Here is a 17,250-nt window from a genome sequence, read left to right as displayed (position 1 = left end):
CTCGAGAGCGACATGAGGTTGGGCTGGTGCGGGTCACTGGCAGCGGCGAGGGGAGTTGTGGTGAGGGGAGTTGTGATGGGGGGAGTTGTGATGGGGAGAGTTGTGATGGGGAGAGTTGTGATGGGGAGAGTTGTGATGGGGAGAGTTGTGATGAGGGAAGCAACCACAGCTGGAGAGGAAATGGAGGCTGCTGCTTCGGCGAAGGTGGATGCCGTGGGAAGTGACACCGATGAGTTGGTGTTGGTGTTGGTGTTGGTGTTGGTGTTGGTGTTGGTGTTGGTGTTGGTGTTGGTGTTGGTGTTGGTGTTGGTGTTGGTGTTGGTGTTGGTGTTGGTGTTGGTGTTGGTGTTGGTGTTGGTGTTGGGAGTGATCCTGGTGGAGATTGCGCTGTCTGCTCCTGCACTGTCTGCTCCTGCACTGTCTGCTCCTGCACTGTCTGCTCCTGCACTGTCTGCTCCTGCGGTGCCTTGGGTGGCATTCTCGCCTCCATCCTCGATGGTCGTTGGATTCACTGGCGATCCAGCCACCGAGATCGGGGACGAGGCTGTCCTGATGCCAACCACAGACGACGGAATCAGAGGCGGAATCGGCTTTGCCGACATGGTGGCGGCCGGGGTCGGGCGACCGAAGGGCCTGGCCGAAGGAGGCGACTGAGACAGCGACTGGGACAGCGACTGAGACAGCGACTGGGAGCGGGAGTGCGAGCGAGACAGGGACCGGGACTGCGACAGCGAGCGGGAGTGTGGACGGGAGAGCGATGGGAGGATGGGAGGATGTGGCTGGAAAGCCGGAAGCATTGGGATGGACGGAGCTGGCTGCTGTGGTGGCTGTGACGGTCTCGGAGAGGGCTTGGATCCAGACTCGATACTGATGGCGTTTGGTGGGAATCGGCATGGATCGGAATCGCGGCAGCAATGTCGAGGACCGAGAGATCAGCATTGAGCATCGACCATCGACCATCGACCATCGACCATCGACCATCGACCATCGACCATCGACCATCGACCATCGACCATCGACCATCGAGAGCCATGAGGGCGAGCCATATTCCGTGGTGCACATCGCATCACTCCATCGTATCGCCCACGTCCCATCACTCCAACCCCACCAGTCCTGCCCCATCATCCACATCCCATCACTCATGCTCACTTGCTCGAGCCCGACGCGGCGGCGGATGAGTTGCTCGTGCTGCTTGCATTGTTCGTGTTGTTCGTGTTGTTCATGTTGCTCATATTTCCCGCGTTGTTGGCTTGTCTGGTGTGGGCGATGCTGAGGGATACTTGCTGGTTGGTGGTGCTGGCTGTTGGCCCGGTGCTGGTGGCCTGCTCGGTTGGTGGCTGCGACGCGCGGATATCCAGGTGAGATCTCCCAGTGGGTTCCAAGTGGGTTCCAAGTGGGTTCCAAGTGGGTTCCAAGTGGGTTCCAAGTGGATGGGCCACGATGCGGCAACTCGGCCTGACAGCGTGCAAGAGGCCAAGTGAGATCGGCAATGTCGATGAGGCGGAAGTCGACGAGGCTGGTGGATGCGGATGCTGTCGATGGCCATCCAATCACACCGACCGAGCGACGGCGATTTGGCTCATGTGCTGTGCAGTGGAATCGCCCACTCGCCCGTCCATCGCCTTGCCCACTGCCTTGCCCACCGCCTTGCCCACCGCCTTTCGCACTGCCTTGCACACCACCCCGTCCATCGACATGGCCATCGACTTCATGGACATGGCCTTGGATCCTGTTCTGTGGCTGTGCCGTCACGTGGCGTGGCAGCGGACCAGCCAGATCAAATCGCCATCAATGTCCCAGATCCGCCTGCTCGATTGATCTGCCTGCTTGACCGATCTGCCTGCTCGATCGATCTGCTTGGCCCGGTTGGTTTCCGAGTGTCCAGCGAGTCTCCGAGTGCCCGGTTCGTCTCCAAGTCTTCAATTCCCTCAGTTGGCCGCCGAGTCGAGCTGCATTGGCATTGCGCCTGTCTGGGCTCATCGACACCAACCCACCATCAATCCAACACCCACCACAATCCAACACCCACCACAATCCAACACCCACCACAATCCAACACCCACCACAATCCAACACCCACCACAATCCAACACCCACCACAATCCAACACCCACCACAATCCAACACAATCCAACACCCACCACAATCCAACACCCACCACAATCCAACACCCACCACAATCCAACACCCACCACAATCCAACACCCACCACAATCCAACACCCACCACAATCCAACACCCATCACAATCCACCACAATCCACCAGCACCATGCTGCCGCCCTGTCTGATCCGGGCCGCGGGCCGCCCATCCACAATCCTCCGTCGCCAGGCACCCACGATCTTCAGGGCCCTTCCTGCGTCCCAGATGCTCTCCACTCGCATGGTTGCTGCCGACCCCGCAGACACACTCATGCCTCCCTCCTCGTGGCCGCCAGCGATTCCACGGCGATGGATGTCCTCTGGCCGACCAGGCTCCCGCAACAACGATCGTGGTCCAAGCAATGACCGCAACAGCGACCGCCGCAACAGCGACCACCCCAGCAACGACCGCGATCGCAGCTTCCGATCCTCACGCTCTCCATCGGCATCTGGTCCCAGCACCCGCCCCACATCCCGCTTCGGCTCCAGCTCCAGACCCAGCTCTGGTGAAAAGAACACCAAACAGAGCCATGGGACTCACTCGACACAGCGACCGTGGTCCAAGGAGCCAAGAACAGCCGAGACACACTCGAAGCACTCGCCAAAGACCCTCTCGCCGTCTCTCTCGAGACCATCAGTGCAAGCGTCGCAAGCGTTGCAGACACCGCTCGATCCGCATCAGGCCGGCCGGCCAGCAGGGCGACTCGAGTGGCACTCGGACCCAAAGAACCTCGGTACCCGGCTGAAGGCACTGATCCGGTCGGGCCAGATCGACGAAGCCTGGGACCTGATCGATCGACACACGGGGGCGACCAACGACGTTGTGTTTGCCGAGGCGATCCAGGCGTTCAAGGACCACGGCCACTACGGAGATGCGATCGAGGCCTTCAAGCTGGTGAGTCTTGTGTGGCGGCAGAGTCGAGCGAGGATGATCCAGCATGATGATCCAGGGCGGGAACGGCGTGAGCTGTGAGGCATTTCTCGGCATCGATTGGAATGTCTCGGCATCGATCGGCATCGGTCGACGACAGCGCTGCACACCCCAACTCAGGCAAACGGATCTCGACGTTGTTGGTCATGCGGGCTCGCTGGCAGTGGTCTGGCTCATGGATGCAGGTTCATGGTCGGCGGTGGGCGAGAGGATATGGCCCCGTCCTGGCTGGCGCTGACATTGTCTCGGCTCGCATTCTCTCTCGGATCCTTCCTCCTATTTCGTCGACGTCTATCGCCTCCATCGACTTCATGCAGTATTACAAACGCAAGTCGCGTGCCTCCCCAGAGCTCATCACGTTGGGCTTGGAGTCCATTGTGCTCTACTGCCAGTCAAGCGATACCTTCGGAAAGGAGCGGAATGACCTTGTCGGCTTGGCCAACTCTATGTGGAACCGACTTGTCCCGCGAACCGTCGTCCAGGCAAATCTGTTTCTCGATCTCTGCCGCTCTTGCGTCTATGAAAGCGGATGGAGCCGTGGACTGGAACTGTTCCAGTCCATGATGTTCTGGGTCCGGCCAGACGGAATGTATCTCAAAATCCAGCCTTCGCAGAGCAAGTCGGCTGATTTTCCGCCACCGGATCCTTATACTTTCATCATCATTCTCAAAATGTGCGCCCTCTATCGCCCGCAAGTTGTTGGCTTCGACGTTGGCTCCACCGTCATGAGTCAGTTCATCAAGATAGCCACGAACCCGTCGTACCAGTCCCGGCCCGATTCTGGTGTTCATGGTCAGCCTTTCAAAGTGGACTCGGCCATTTTATCCGCATTCTTCGACCTCTGTGCTGCTACGATGAAGAAAGAGTCCCGCCGAGAAGCCTTGGCACTTTTGTCCAGATTCTGCGATCTGCCAACCGAGGTCCAGGCAGGTGCATCCATCCAAGAAACGGTCAGCCTCTGGATCAAGCCCGTCCCAAGCAAAGTACCGCTCTCGCCTGAATTGATGCTCTCGCTCTTGCGATTTGCCTCCAGTTGCATCAGCGGCCCTCTCGGTCGTGTCTGGTTTGAGATATTTGAGCAGCGCCAGCTCCAGATATGCAGCGATGCCGTCAATCTTGTGATTCCATACTACTTGAGGCATCGCGAATTCGAGCGGGCGATTCGGCTCAACGAAGCGCTTCCGACTCGGGATCAGGCCCAAAACGCCATCAAGATATCCTTATCGGCGGCCAAGCATGCCCAACAAACATCGCCTGATTCTCCCCTGGATCGACGATGGCTTCGGCTCGCAGTCTCCGCGATCCAAGCCTCAGAATCGGCGTGTGCCACAGATTCTGCGACCAACCTTGTCGAGTATCTCGGTATCCCAGTGTATTGCGAATACGTCGAGGTTCTGTGCGCTTACGGTGACCCAGTCACGGCTCTAGCCGAAATCCATGCAAGGCTTCCACAGATGGGTACAATCGTGTTTTCAAAGATCAACCATTTCTGCCGACTGCACGAGCCAATATCTCGCGAGCCTTTGAGGCCCGTTCTCGAGCATATATTCGAAGCCCTCGAACGGCTCATATCGACCCTCGATGAAATGAAGAAGCCCGGCCTTCCCTTGCGAGTGCAGGCCAACCTCGGCCGAGTGCGCGGCCAGGTCGACTCATTGGTTGCGTCGTGGATAAGGGCAAAGAGCCTGTTGCAGACTCGCTCCCCTGAATGGCTGAAAAAGGCGATTCCAGCAGACCCCGAAACCGAAGGATACGCTCGGGTTGCAAATAGCACCACGGATTCAATCGGCTTTGCCAAGTTCGGGCGCAACTACCGCACCAACACACCGCCGTCGACCAACCCACAGCCACTGAATGCCCAGCAGCAATCCGAGCGCGATTACTACAACAAATGGGTCCAGCTCGTCGAGCCGTCCGCAGCAGAGATGAAACGTCTGAAACTTCGCCGGAAGCGAAGGGGCCCGCGTTGGGAGCGGGAGAACAGGCGCCGTCGCTATCGCTGAGGCCTTGTGTATGTCTTGCGATCAGCTGCGCATGTTGCTGATCGCTTTTTTCCGTGAATATCCGAGCCCAAGGAAGCGGGTGCCTGTGCGTCTGAATGACTCAGAGGGGCTTTCGGATGCAGACAGATCCGAGCCACGGTCCCGGAACGCACATGCGAAGAACAGCGATTCCGGGGATGCTGCGCCTGCTCATGATCGAATGTCTCCATGGCGTGCGTCGGGGCCGTGCGGTTGATGCGATGGGTTTGGTTGGTGACCTCATCTCGGCGATCGGCCTGGCTGGGGGCCCGACTGGTGGCTTGCACTTGCCCGCCGGATCGATGGGAGCACATCCGCCTCCAGCCACGGACAGCGATGGTGCGGGTCGTTCGCGGTCCAGCGAAGGCGTGACTCAGTGGCGGGCAGCATGACGTCAGACAAGAGTGACACACGAGCGACATAGCGTCAGACAAGGCCCCCCAGCCACGGGCTGGCACCACCAATAGCCAGGCGCACGCAGTCACTCTGAGCCACCGGGCTGCGACCAGCCATGCTGCGGCTGCTGGCCATTGCCGCAGCCAATCAGCGCCCGCCGACGGCAGCCCAGAACGCACGCCCTGGCCGCGTCGAATTCCCAGCCCTGGGCTGGGCTGTCCACGCCACCAGCCACGGCCTATATCTAGGCCGCCGCCGCCGCCTCCTGCCCCAGCATCCCCCCCATCCTGCATCTGTTCCAGCAATCCATCCTCCCGTCTCTCGTCTCTGCTCCCGCATTCCGCCACCATGAGTCTCGATATCACCGCCCCCAAGAACCCCATCTACCACTTCGAGCTTGAGTTCGAGAAGCACGAGGTTGTTCCCGGCGATGTCATCACTGGTATGTCCCCATCGCTGCTGCCTTCGTGCAAGGTGTTCTACTTGCTTCTGCCGCGAGAACGGCGTTCTTGCCTCTGTCCTGGCGCCGGATGGGTATCGGCTCTTCTGCCGGCGCTCCCTTCGCACAGTTTGGTCCAGTTGCTGACTGACTAACCTGCCACTGGTCCCATGAACTGCACTTGCTGATTTCAGGCAACATCATCATCGACTCGCACCACGATCTCAACGCCGTCAACGACATTGTTATCGCCTTCGAGGGTGTTCAGGTAGGCCCATCATAGCAGTTAGGGCTACGAAGGTCGACAGGGGTATAGTCAGGCGCCATGTCGGGAGTTTGCCGGCTCACATTCTCCCTGCCCTCTCTGTCCACTCCAGTACCACATCCAGCCCCCCAATGCCGCCCAGACCGGCTCCAAGGGCAGCCACCAGCGCAAGATTGGCCTTTTCGGCATCAAGAACCACGCCCACGACGACGACCCCTCGAACCTCAACCACCACCCCTCTTTCCCCCACGAGATTGTCTCGTCCTCCGTGACCAAGGTCTGGACCATCCCCGCCGAGGACGGAGGCATCATCAAGCCCGGCCACCACACCTTCCCCTTCACCATCAACGTTCCCTCCACCCTGCCCGTCACCGCCGCCGCTGCCGACGACAAGGAGGTCAAGCTGATCACCTACCGCATCCGCGCCATCATCGAGCGTGCTCCTCGCGCCATCCTTGGCAACATCGATGCCGCTGCTCACGTTGCTGTCGTGCCCAACTAAGGGAACCTGCAATGATCTGTCGCGTCATCAGAGTCGCTTTGAGGTCGCTTGAGGGTTGCGCAGACCTTGCCGCCATCCACGGCGGCTTTGCATATATGCTGCTTGACTGCGTACATACTTGTTAATATACACAATTGCAACAAATCGCCTTATTTGCTTTGTTTTTATGTAGTTGACTGGATAAGGGTAAGGGTGATGGGAATGCACGCACATCCATCATCATCCACCCTACGGAGACAGGGGGGGGGAGTGTGCTTCTGGTCTCTGCCACCTGGGGGTTCTTGGGGAGCACTTGAGCAGCTCCTCGTCCATCAACAGAGGCCCACGATCCACTGCAGAACGTGCGGATAACTCCAACCACAACGGACTCGACAATGAGAGCAACGACGGTGTGGAAGTGACTCGGTGCGATCGGATGTGAAGCGATGGTGTATTTGGGCTCCAGGAACAAACAGTTGCCACCAGCCATGAAAAAAAAAGAAGCAACATGACTCGTTCGCTTTATGCACGGACTGGAACCAAGAAAAGGCGATCGTGGCCAGCGTTGATGGGTGAGTGAAGTATAAAGGAGAAGAATATGAATAAAGAATTAAATCAACGGAGCGGAGGAGCGAAAGGGAGTCGACAGGGAGTTGGAGGGGGGGGCAACTCAGAGAGCAGACACGATCCATAGTGTACACACAAGATGACAAGGCATGCACGAGCAAAAGCTTTGGGATGCAAGGGAAACAACCGAAGGAGAAGGGGGGGGGAGTTGAGAGATGAAAACGAATCGAATGGAGCTGACAAAGGGCTTGGAGGATGTGCCATCGTGAAGAGTGTCGATAAAAACACTCCGTCGATGGGATTGTATGCTGGTGGCCGATCGTTAATGGAAGGAAACGTTGTAGTGCTCGCTATCGCCATGATCCGTCCGCTAGAGTCGTGCGGCATCCGTGAGGCTCGATCCGATTCTGGAGCGGGGGGGGGGAGGAGGAACAGCGGAGGGAGCAATGGCTACGATTCACAGAGGACCGATGATCCGGGACTCTTAGACTTCGATCTGGATGATCCGGATGCCGATGTTGCATGCAATGATGGCAAAGACGATCAGGACCATGGCGCCCGTTCCGAACAGATCATCGTAGGTACCAAAATCTGCGAAAGGCAAAGGCAGATGGGGCTTAGCGTACTGAAGGGCGTTGGTCGGTGGGCTCGGCGGAGAGGAGATTGGCGTTCGAGAGCCCACCCAAAGCAGGGATACAGACTCCTAGAGAAGCTGAAGAGGGAAGCGATGGTTGTGGTATAGAGAGCTAGGGTGGGGGAATCGCCGAGAGAAGCGCGGATACCTTTTCTCTGGAGCCGATTCAGGCGTTGCAGATACATCCACAGCGAATATCCGATGATGATGACCGACAGAACGGTGAAGCCCAGGCCCATGAACTTTGTGGGAGAGCCGCCCTCGGCGTCGCTGAACTGGAGCATCGAGATGGCGACCGCGCCGATGACGAGGGCGACTGGAGGTTTGGTGTCGGGCCAGATGGCAACGACACGAACGTAGAGGTCGACGGGAAACGACGAAGAGGAAAGTATGGGTGAGCATCGAGGGCGTTGGTGGATAGCGAGTGGTGCAGGCAGCGGAGTGGCTGCAAGATCCTCCAGCTCATCGATGGAGTGCGGCGCCATCAAGCAGACAGTGGCGGCTTTGATGAGATGAGGAAGAGGATGCGGTCGACCATCCCGGTTGATTCACAGGTCACTCGACAGCTCGATGAAGATGCAGCCACGTACAATGCAGCCAGGCAACAAAAGTGCGCTCGTTGGCCAGGAAGACCTTGGGGTTGAGAACGGAAGGAGCGGTGACGGAGGTTCGTGGCTCCTCGCCGATGCGAGAGTATCCGCTGCGGCGGAAAGGGTTCCACCAGGACGACTGGGCGATTTGTTCGGGCATTGGGAGAGTGGTGGTGGTGGTGGTGGTGATGGTGGTGGTGGTGGTGGTGGTGGGTGAGCGGATAGCTGCAGAGCAGATAGCGGCTGGCGAGACGAAGATGATGGCAGAGGAGGGCAAGAGTCGCAGAAGGACGATTTGGGCTTGCTGGAGGGGATCGAGACGGCAAGAAGCGGCAAAAAAAGGGCCAACAAGCAGGCGCATTCGAACCAGGGCGCGTGCACCCGAGGCACAGTCTGTGTGGGGGGCCAGCAAGTCGAATGGCGGCCTTGTGCAGCGGCGCGTGCTCAGCGGATTGGCTGCACGGCAAGGGCGAAAGTTGTTCGGGAGCATTCACGCAGTACTTTGCAGAGCACTTTGTGGATTGCTGGCGAGAAGCGAGACGGGTGCGAGACGGATGCGAGACGGGCGCGAGATCGAGGGAGCAGATGAGGTGCTGGATTCCGCCACATCCCGAGCGAGACTCATCCTATCGTTTCCACACCGCCATTGCGCATTCTGCAGTGGATCGTGAGCCTCTGTTGATGGACGAGGAGCTGCTCAAGCGTTCCCCAAGAACCCCCCAGGTGGCAGAGACCAGAGCACACTCCCCTCCCCTGTCTCCGTAGGGTGGATGATGATGGATGTGCGTGCATTCCCATCACCCTTACCCTTATCCAGTCAACTACATAAAAACAAAGCAAATAAGGCGATTTGTTGCAATTGTGGGTGCATAACCAATAAAGGGACCGGAATGCAGAGATGGCAGACCAAGATCGGAAGCTAGGTTGGAGAGTGGATTGCAAGATACCGCTATCGCCCGGTGCTGTGCCCCAAGGCGTAGCAAAACTGGCGACAGTACTTTTGTTTTTGGCGCTGTTGCTGCTGCTGCTGTTGTTGGTGTTGTTGTTGCTCCAAAGAAAATACATGGCCCAAGGATCCAAGGGGGACCCCTCAAAGGTAGGGGACTTGTCCGCTAAACACCGGCGCAACCACCGTGAAACTGCGACAATGTGCCCAGAGAGCGATAAAGAAGAGAGAGAGAGAAAGAAAGAGAAGGACAGGCGCTTGAGACAGTCCCAACGCCCCCGAATGGAGAACAGGGGATGGGTGCCTTCATCGAGTAGCACCGGCGCTTTCTTCGGGATCCAACAGGCTGTACTGCTTGAGCAGCTGGCATTCGCCGCCGCGTTCCTGGTCGAGACTGAACTGGTAAAAGTAGCCGGCCGCTGTCACGACCATGACGTGTGGGATTCCGCTGCTGATTGCACACAGGTTCGGGGTGCCCTTCTGACTGCTGCCGCTGCCGCTGGAGCCCGGATGGGTGGGTATCTTGCAAAAGGCAAAGTCGCGCGTCGGCTCCCACATTTCGGTGATGACGTCGGGGAGATAGGAGCCTACGGCGGCGCTGGCGACAGCGGTGGCGTTGGCCAGCGGCGATCTCCTGTGAGCCAAAATGGCAAAAGGAAAGCATCGAAGACTGTTAATCATCCATCGCGCGAGGGCACGGCAAGCCCCGACAGGCAAGCGTGCCGAATTGAGACAGGTGAGGCGGGCGACGGAGCAGAATGTCACTGCTGGGGGCAACGATTGTGCCCACAGAGCCCAAGCTGAATCAGGTGTGCATATACACGCAGTTGATACTAGATGACAGCATCCTCAACGCCAACATCGTCCAGGCCGCCACCCACCCACGCTGCTCACGCAGTCCCCAGCACTTACAATGAATCATAGACGCTGAACTTTTTGTCGCTGCCGCTGGACTTGCGCTCGAGGGACCGGTCACTTTTCTTGGGCGTGGGAGCCGTAGCCAACGGCTCGCCTTCTGCACCGCTACCGCTTCCAGCGCCATTTCCAGAGCCGTCCTTCTCGAGCTTGAAGATGTGCACGGTGTCGGTATCGCTCGAGACAGAGAGGAGCGTTCCAGGAAGGTTGAAGGTGATCGAGTAGATGCGAGCCGGGTAAGTGCCGCGGCGGAACTGGAATAGCTTCTGGCCATCCGGGACGGAATAGACTCGGATGACGGTGCCCTGTTGAGTTACAGTCGTGTGATCCGAGTGATCGATTCCCACAGCGACATGGGTTGTGCGGGAGATGGATCGCGGTGAGTCCGTTGTGGAATTGCGACGGAGAATCCAAGCCGACCCGCTCGATCCGCCGATTGGCGCTATCATCATCACAATCACAATCATCATCATCATCATCATCATCATCATCATCATCATCATCATCATCATCATCATCATCATCATCACAATCATAACAGACGCTACGCCTGCAATCAACTCTCATCAACGCGATCCTTGCCTTATCGCTCGAAGTCGCCACCATGGTCCCGTCAAAGCTGAAGGCAATGCACCCGATCGGGCTCTTGTGCGCCTGAATAATGTTCACAGCTTGGAGGGTGATGGTGTCGAAGATCAGCAGCTCGCCGGTGGATCCAGAAGTGTTGGTTGGGTACGCCATGAAGCAGTTTTCCGAGGATGGAGATAGGGCGCAGAGAGCTGCATAAGAGGGATCGTAACCGGGGGGGGGGTGGAGGAAAACCCCTCCCATCGGTTGAGCGTTAGTACGATATACTCCACAACGTCACCGTCCCTGGCCATTCGGCACATCCATGCACTCCAACGACGTACGGTTTGGGCTCGGACTGGTGTCGATCGAATGCAGTAGCTTCATGTTGCTGATATCGTATATGTAGATGTGCTCCTCGAGCCGGACGACCAGCCGCTTGCGGTTGAGCTTGACAGCGACAATCGCGCTGACGTAGGTCAGCTCGCAGATCGTCGACTCTCGCTGAAGAACAAATCAGTAGAAGCAGAGGCACACCAGCGTCAGCATATCGAGGGCACACCATTCCAGCGCCGTAAACCGCATCCTGATTGCCGAATGGCCGCTTGCAACGGCCGCTTTCAATGGCTGCCTGAGCCACACAAGGATCGACGTCCATGTTCCCACCGGCTTTGACATCCATCGAATCCGCACCGAGGACGTCCGCCAGGAAGAACTATCCATTCGACAATGCGATGGAGCCACGGCGCCTCACCTTTGTGTTGGTAATCTGCAGCCTCCGGGGCGAGAATGCGGGTTGTTCGCCTGCACCGACCAGGGCCACCAGACTCGTGCAGAACATCATCTCGATGATTCCGATGCCGCCGTCGGCTGCGGGAGAGGATTGCCCGCCCCGACGCAATTGGATTTGGTTTGTTCGAACAGACAAGAGCGGGTAAGTGGATCAAATGAGGCAAACGGACGGCGCTTCCCTCTTGGCTCCTCCATCTCCATCTGTCGCTGTCTCTCGGCGGCAGGGGGATTGGTTTCAGTGGCACATTGTCGATGCAGGGTCAAGGACCCAAAAGCAGCTCGTATCAGCGCAAGCAGCGACATGAGCAGCAGTAGCAGCAGTCGTGGCGGTGGTGGTGTGGTGGTGGGAGATAGATTACATTTTCCATACACCTTTCCAAAGGGGTCGCAGTTGTAGATCTTGTGGCCATGCCGGGTGCCGACCGAAATGCAGCTATATCGCGGGACCGAGGGAGTAGCGAGGACACAATGATGAAGCCCGGGTGAGCAGAGGCCGGAGCAAAATGCGAACCAGCGAGGGCAGGGTCGGGCCTGGTGGGAGAAGGGGGGCGAAGAGCACCATGCAACCAAGGCAACTGAGCGAGAGGGTAATGAGGCCACAGACTCGGATATGGACGAGCATTGTGCGGCCTCATAAATGAGCGATCCAAGCGATACTGTACGAAAAGTCCTGGTTGAAGTTGATGAACAGGATGTCGTTGTGTGCCTTGCCGCCGGTGTTCATGGTGGGCAGACCGCAGTGGAAGGGAAAGGGAGAGACGGACAGGCGAGGGTTGTGGAGAAGCCAGAAGCGGAGACGATGGCACCCCGGCGCTGATGGCTGGATGGATGGGTGGGTGGGTGGATGGACGGGGATGAGAGACAAGAACGGAGAGGACAGCAGCAGAATAGACGACAGGCGCCGCGGCGACGAAGGAGGATGTGCAGGGAGGAAGGGGGCGAAGCAGAGCAGAGATCGAGCAAGAGTGCCCGGAAGACCAGGCCGACCAGGACCCAAGACCGAGGGTGCCGCCCCCCGATGCCGCCGACCGCCCGGACCCCAGCAGGACGACAACCAGCACAGAGCGGGCCGCCGACGGTATCGACCGACAGTATCAACCAACGGTGTGCCGAGTGAGCCAGGTGTCTCGATGGCCGTGGTCACCAAACGATATGTGCTTCATCGCCGTCCATGAAGTGGCAGGGCTCTTTCGCTGGATCGACACGACGACCAAAGCTCGGACACTCGGCCCAGCGACACCTGCCTCTCGGACAGACACCACCCCGGCCCAAAAGCCCCAATCGATATGCCACGGATACATCTGCAGGGCACACGGTATGGCCCCTTTATATTGGTGCACCCCGGTGATGCACTGCGTCTGGCTTTTCACCCCTGCTTCTGCGCCGCAACGATGTAGTTCATCTCGAGGTCGCCAAAGCTGTTGTCGAGGAGGTTCCATTTGCCCGACACAATGTCGTAGCTGATGCCAGTCATGTCCTTGACCACACAGCCGCTCTGAACAAGGGCATCGCTGATCTCGGTCGGGGTGATGTACTTGTGGTGATGGTGGGTGCCCGGCGGGACCCACCGCAGGAGATGCTCGGCCAGCAAGATGGTGAAGAGATACGACGTCGGCGTCCGGTTGATGGTGGAAAAGAACAGCAGGCCGTGGGGCTGTGGGTTCGGGCGATGGGTCAGACCAGCGAGCAATTGGAGCAGCAGCCATGGGGATCGAATCGAATCCGGATCCCGAGACGCCCAAGCATCCTCGATTGCATCTCTCCGCCCCCAGGACAAGGCTGCAAACCACGGACCTTGGTCAGTTGCGAACACAGCTTGACGAATGCTGAAGGGTTTTCGACATGCTCGATGATCTCCAGGCCGCAGACCATATCGAACTGCTCTCCCTGCTCAGCCAGCTTCTCTGTTCGTTGGAGACGAAGCCAAATAACGGTCAGACAGGTCCTGGGGGCTGCGACTGGGGAATGGGGTGGTTGGCACTGGCAGGAATGGCCAGCCCCGGGTCTGTTATGTTGACTGCTCGAAAGGCGATCGAGCAGACGATATGCTCGCTGGATGCAGTACAGACCTGCTGTCGTGTGTCGAAAGTCGATGCTGCCGGGCTCGCCCACAGGCTGCGAGGCGATCCAGGGATCCTTCTGCGAATGCAGCTTGGCGATCTGAATGTTCTCATACCCAGCATCGGCACCCACGACGACACCTCCGAGCCGGGCCAGAGCCTGCGGTGCCAGCGGTGCCAGCGGAATCGTCGAGTCGCGGGTTCAGCAGCGGCGATCGGCCGAGACGCCATTGCAGCATGAAATGGGAATTCCATGCACACGATTGCGGATGAGGGGGCCAGACCCAAGAATCCGATAGCCAGACCCAAGAATCCAATAGCCAGGGCCAAGTATCCAATAGCAAGGGCCAGGTAAAACGAAGCAAGGGCTCAGAAACCGTGCTCGCATCAGTCAACTCCACTTTACGCTTGCGAAACTCGATACCGGCGCCCGATCGACCGCAGTGCGTTGATTCTCAGACTTCGGCCTCGCGCATGGCCACGCACCTCGGAGAGAAGGCCGCCTCCGCATCCGATATCCAAGATGCGCAGGCCGGCGAATGGCCGGGCGAGATCGTGGCTGGCCAAATGGATCGCCTCGGGCGACTCGGCGGCGATCTTGTGGACCTGTTCGCGGATGTACTTCATGCGGGTCGGGTTCATCTTGTGCAGCATTTCGAACTGGCCATGCGGCTGCCACCACTCCTCCGACGCTTGGACAAACTTGCGAATCTCGTCTTGGTTGACGGTGTTGGTTGCGGTGCCCGAGGTGTCTGTGGTGGTGCTGGCAGGGGCAGTGGAATAGCGGGCACCCATGCCAGCCGGGCGCTGGCGCAGAAGCGCTCCCAGCGCCGAGGAGGGGATGCGGGCTCGCCGCGACAGGGCTCCAAAGTTGCGGTACATGATGCGACGAACCGACGGCGTGCAGGATGCCCGTTGATCGCTTGGGCCGGCAAGATCAGGACAGAGGACCGGTTCTTGCTGCGAGCTTGGTATCGGCCTTGTGCGACAGGCCTCTCGCTGTTGCTGTCGGTCGCTCTCGCTCGGGGTTCTCGGGGCGGTGTGCGGCCTTCATCAACGACAAGGCCCCAGCACAATCTTCTCGCGCCTGCCTGGCCCTTTCCCCCCTTGGCACCAGACAGCCACAGTGGCGGTAACGCCAACAGAGCCGCGGCCTGGCACGGCCCCCGAAAAGGGATGTGGTTGCACACATGTCGCACTTGTGGCCGAGAAGCACAGGGCGGGCGAGAGCGCGCCGAGAGCCGCCCTCTGCCGCCCTCGGCTCGGCCTTGGGGTTTCGTTTGAATTGGCTTTGGATTGGCTTTGGATTTGCCGTTTGGATTTGCGACTTGGACTCGCTTGGACTCGCTTGGATTCGCTTGGATTTGCTCTTTGGATTTGTCCTTTGGATACTTGTCCTTTGACTTGTCGTTCGACTTGTCCTTTGGCTTTTGCTCTCCGAGTTGCCCTTGGATTTATCTCCTGGCCCTTGGCTTGTCGCTTACTTGTCCCTTGGCTTGTCCTTGGCTTGTCGCTTACTTGTGCTTTGGACCGCCGTCCCTCTCAGCCCGTCCTTTCTATTTATAAACCCTCTGCACCCTGCCGAGTCCCTTCGTCGCTTCGCCGTCCCTCTTGGCTGTCCCTCTTCGCCGTCCCTCTTCGCCCTTTTTCGTCGCTCTCCGCCCTCCCTCCCTTCCCCCATCCGATCGGCCATGTCGACCTTCACCCCCGTCTTCGGTGCTGGCTCCTCCTCGCAGTCGCCCCCACAGCGCGGCCCGCCCGCTCCTGTTCCCGCCTCGCTGCCTCCAAAAAAGCCCCCGCGTGCCTCCAGGTCGTCGCTGGCCCTTCTCGAGACCCACAATGCTTCCGATCCTGTTCCGCTGGCCGGTCCGCCCGTCTCGGTCCCTCCGCCCAAGCCCATGCGCTCCTTATCGACCAAGCCCGAGCTGCCTCCACGACCTGCCGTCAAGCCCAAGCCCAGGCTGCTGCCCCAGTCGTCCGGAGACCAGCACCGGCCCTACTCCACCTCGGCCATCAACGACATTTCCTGGTTCCGCTCGGCGTCGCCAAACCGCCTGTCGCGCGGTCGGGACAGCGGCGATCACAGCTCGGTCCGGTCCCGCTCGCCCTCGGCTCTCGGCCGGGCCTCCCAGCAGGACAACCCCGTTTCCATTCGCGAGCTCTCGACAACCTCGGACATCCTGGCTGCTCGCCACCTTCTGCGCCACTACTTTCCCGGCAACCTCCTGTCGCCAGAAGAGTTCCTCGACCTTGTCGCAAACTCTCAGCAGCACCAAGGCATTCTGTTCTATGGCTGCTTCCTCTCCATCAGGTATGCATAGGTTTTTTGCCTCTCCGCGGTGCATCTGCGGGTTTCCAGTCCCATGTGCGCCGAGTCGGCCGGTCCGTGTGCACCGAGTCGGCCGGTCCGTGTGTATCGATGTTCCGGCCAGCCCCAGCAGCAGCTCTGGCTGTGCTCGTTGGCTCTTCGACACATGGCGGATCCAGCCGTTCTTTCTCCTCCATCCCCTGTGTCGGTGTGTGGCCACCCATCCACACCGCCAGACCCACATTGCCTGCCTTGCCCATCCCAATGCTCCTTTTGCATACCGCGTCCCCCACCCTTTGCTTGCTCCTTGGCGTTTCCCAGCATCTCTTGGCATTTCCGTCCCCCTCCTTGATCTGTTTGCACCAGCTCACCTCTCTCTCATCCTCTTTCCTTCCTCTGGAACAGCACACCGGCACTGCCGCCTACTCCGGCCCTCAGCCCATTCGCAAGTCCTCCTCGCTCGCCACGTCGCTCGTTTAGCGTGGGCTCGGACATCCTCGCCAGCGCCACCAGCCCGCCGGCTGCCGCTGCCGCTCACCTGAGCCAGCTGCCCCTCTCTGCCATTGATTTTTGTGCAGGCGTCGTTCTGCTCAGCAAGCAGTACACCCCCATCGAGCACTTTTACGTCGAGCACCTCCGCATCGACGACCGCGCTCGAGGATACGGCATCCGAACAAAGCTGCTGGCCCACGTCGAGATCCTGGCCAGCGAGAAGGGCCTTCCGCTGGTGCGAAAGGGCAAGGAGAACGACAAGTCAACGCCGGCCTCGGGAGACCTGCCAGAGTCGTCTCGCCGTCTCAGCCGATCCTCAGGCACCGACTGGGAGCATCGGCGCGTCACTCCCTCCTTTGCCGACGAGGAGGCCGAGGCCGTCATGAGCCACATTCTGCGACTGAAACTCGAGGACGAACAGCTGCGGAAAGCTTCCCAGGACTGGGACGAAGCCTCCCGCCGAGCATCCTCCTTCATGTAGACTTTTGCTGCCAAACGTATCCGCCTTCCTCCACTGCCCACGGCCCGCATACGCCCTACCCTGCAACGGGGAGGAGGGGCGTCCCTGGGCAACGGACAGGTGCCGTCACTCGATTGTACTGAAACGCCTCGAGGAACGCAAGATCTGTGTGGCATGTGTGTTCCCGGTACTCAGGAGTGCCCCCACGGACCCACATCGATATTGCCCAGATTGCAGATGCGCCTA

The 17,250-nt window shown here is 59.1% G+C and overlaps 6 protein-coding genes across 6 annotated transcripts; 3 read left to right on the top strand and 3 right to left on the bottom strand.

Annotated features, from left to right (window-relative positions):
- Positions 1-2,124: 2,124 nt before the first annotated feature.
- BJ171DRAFT_507846 (uncharacterized protein) lies at positions 2,125-5,218 on the top strand. Its single transcript, XM_053111251.1, has 3 exons — positions 2,125-3,035; positions 3,389-4,902; positions 4,992-5,218. The coding sequence occupies exons 1-3, from the start codon at positions 2,271-2,273 to the stop codon at positions 5,113-5,115; spliced, it is 2,403 nt and encodes an 800-aa protein (XP_052965830.1). The 5' UTR covers positions 2,125-2,270; the 3' UTR covers positions 5,116-5,218.
- Positions 5,219-5,759: 541 nt separating this feature from the next.
- BJ171DRAFT_507844 (uncharacterized protein) lies at positions 5,760-6,838 on the top strand. The gene is made up of 3 exons (XM_053111250.1): positions 5,760-5,930; positions 6,122-6,195; positions 6,305-6,838. Exons 1-3 carry the CDS (start codon positions 5,837-5,839, stop codon positions 6,692-6,694), a joined length of 558 nt encoding a protein of 185 aa, XP_052965829.1. The 5' UTR covers positions 5,760-5,836; the 3' UTR covers positions 6,695-6,838.
- An 886-nt stretch (positions 6,839-7,724) lies between these two features.
- Positions 7,725-8,624, bottom strand: BJ171DRAFT_582516 (uncharacterized protein; the record flags this gene model as incomplete). Its single annotated transcript, XM_053114194.1, has 3 exons — positions 7,725-7,831; positions 8,023-8,190; positions 8,465-8,624. 3 exons carry the CDS (start codon positions 8,622-8,624, stop codon positions 7,725-7,727), a joined length of 435 nt encoding a protein of 144 aa, XP_052965828.1.
- A 998-nt stretch (positions 8,625-9,622) lies between these two features.
- Positions 9,623-12,622, bottom strand: BJ171DRAFT_132466 (WD40-repeat-containing domain protein). Its single transcript, XM_053105633.1, has 7 exons — positions 12,347-12,622; positions 12,044-12,117; positions 11,647-11,762; positions 11,237-11,396; positions 10,908-11,104; positions 10,323-10,630; positions 9,623-10,044 (listed from the first exon to the last, which is right to left on the bottom strand). The coding sequence occupies exons 1-7, from the start codon at positions 12,406-12,408 to the stop codon at positions 9,717-9,719; spliced, it is 1,245 nt and encodes a 414-aa protein (XP_052965827.1). The 5' UTR covers positions 12,409-12,622; the 3' UTR covers positions 9,623-9,716.
- Positions 12,623-12,907: 285 nt separating this feature from the next.
- Positions 12,908-14,682, bottom strand: BJ171DRAFT_507835 (S-adenosyl-L-methionine-dependent methyltransferase). Its single transcript, XM_053111249.1, has 4 exons — positions 14,231-14,682; positions 13,754-13,904; positions 13,479-13,588; positions 12,908-13,338 (listed from the first exon to the last, which is right to left on the bottom strand). The coding sequence occupies exons 1-4, from the start codon at positions 14,624-14,626 to the stop codon at positions 13,051-13,053; spliced, it is 945 nt and encodes a 314-aa protein (XP_052965826.1). The 5' UTR covers positions 14,627-14,682; the 3' UTR covers positions 12,908-13,050.
- Positions 14,683-14,983: 301 nt separating this feature from the next.
- On the top strand, positions 14,984-17,249 carry BJ171DRAFT_132425 (uncharacterized protein). Its single transcript, XM_053105632.1, has 2 exons — positions 14,984-16,055; positions 16,458-17,249. The coding sequence occupies exons 1-2, from the start codon at positions 15,436-15,438 to the stop codon at positions 17,023-17,025; spliced, it is 1,188 nt and encodes a 395-aa protein (XP_052965825.1). The 5' UTR covers positions 14,984-15,435; the 3' UTR covers positions 17,026-17,249.
- The last annotated feature ends 1 nt before the right edge of the window (position 17,250 follows it).

The sequence above is a fragment of the Polychytrium aggregatum genome (assembly GCF_025602895.1).
Source record: "Polychytrium aggregatum strain JEL109 chromosome Unknown BJ171scaffold_22, whole genome shotgun sequence".
NCBI classification, from domain to species: Eukaryota; Fungi; Chytridiomycota; class Chytridiomycetes; order Polychytriales; genus Polychytrium; species Polychytrium aggregatum.
The sequence above is the reverse complement of the archived record's forward strand: the minus strand, read 5'-3'. Positions and strand labels throughout refer to the sequence as shown.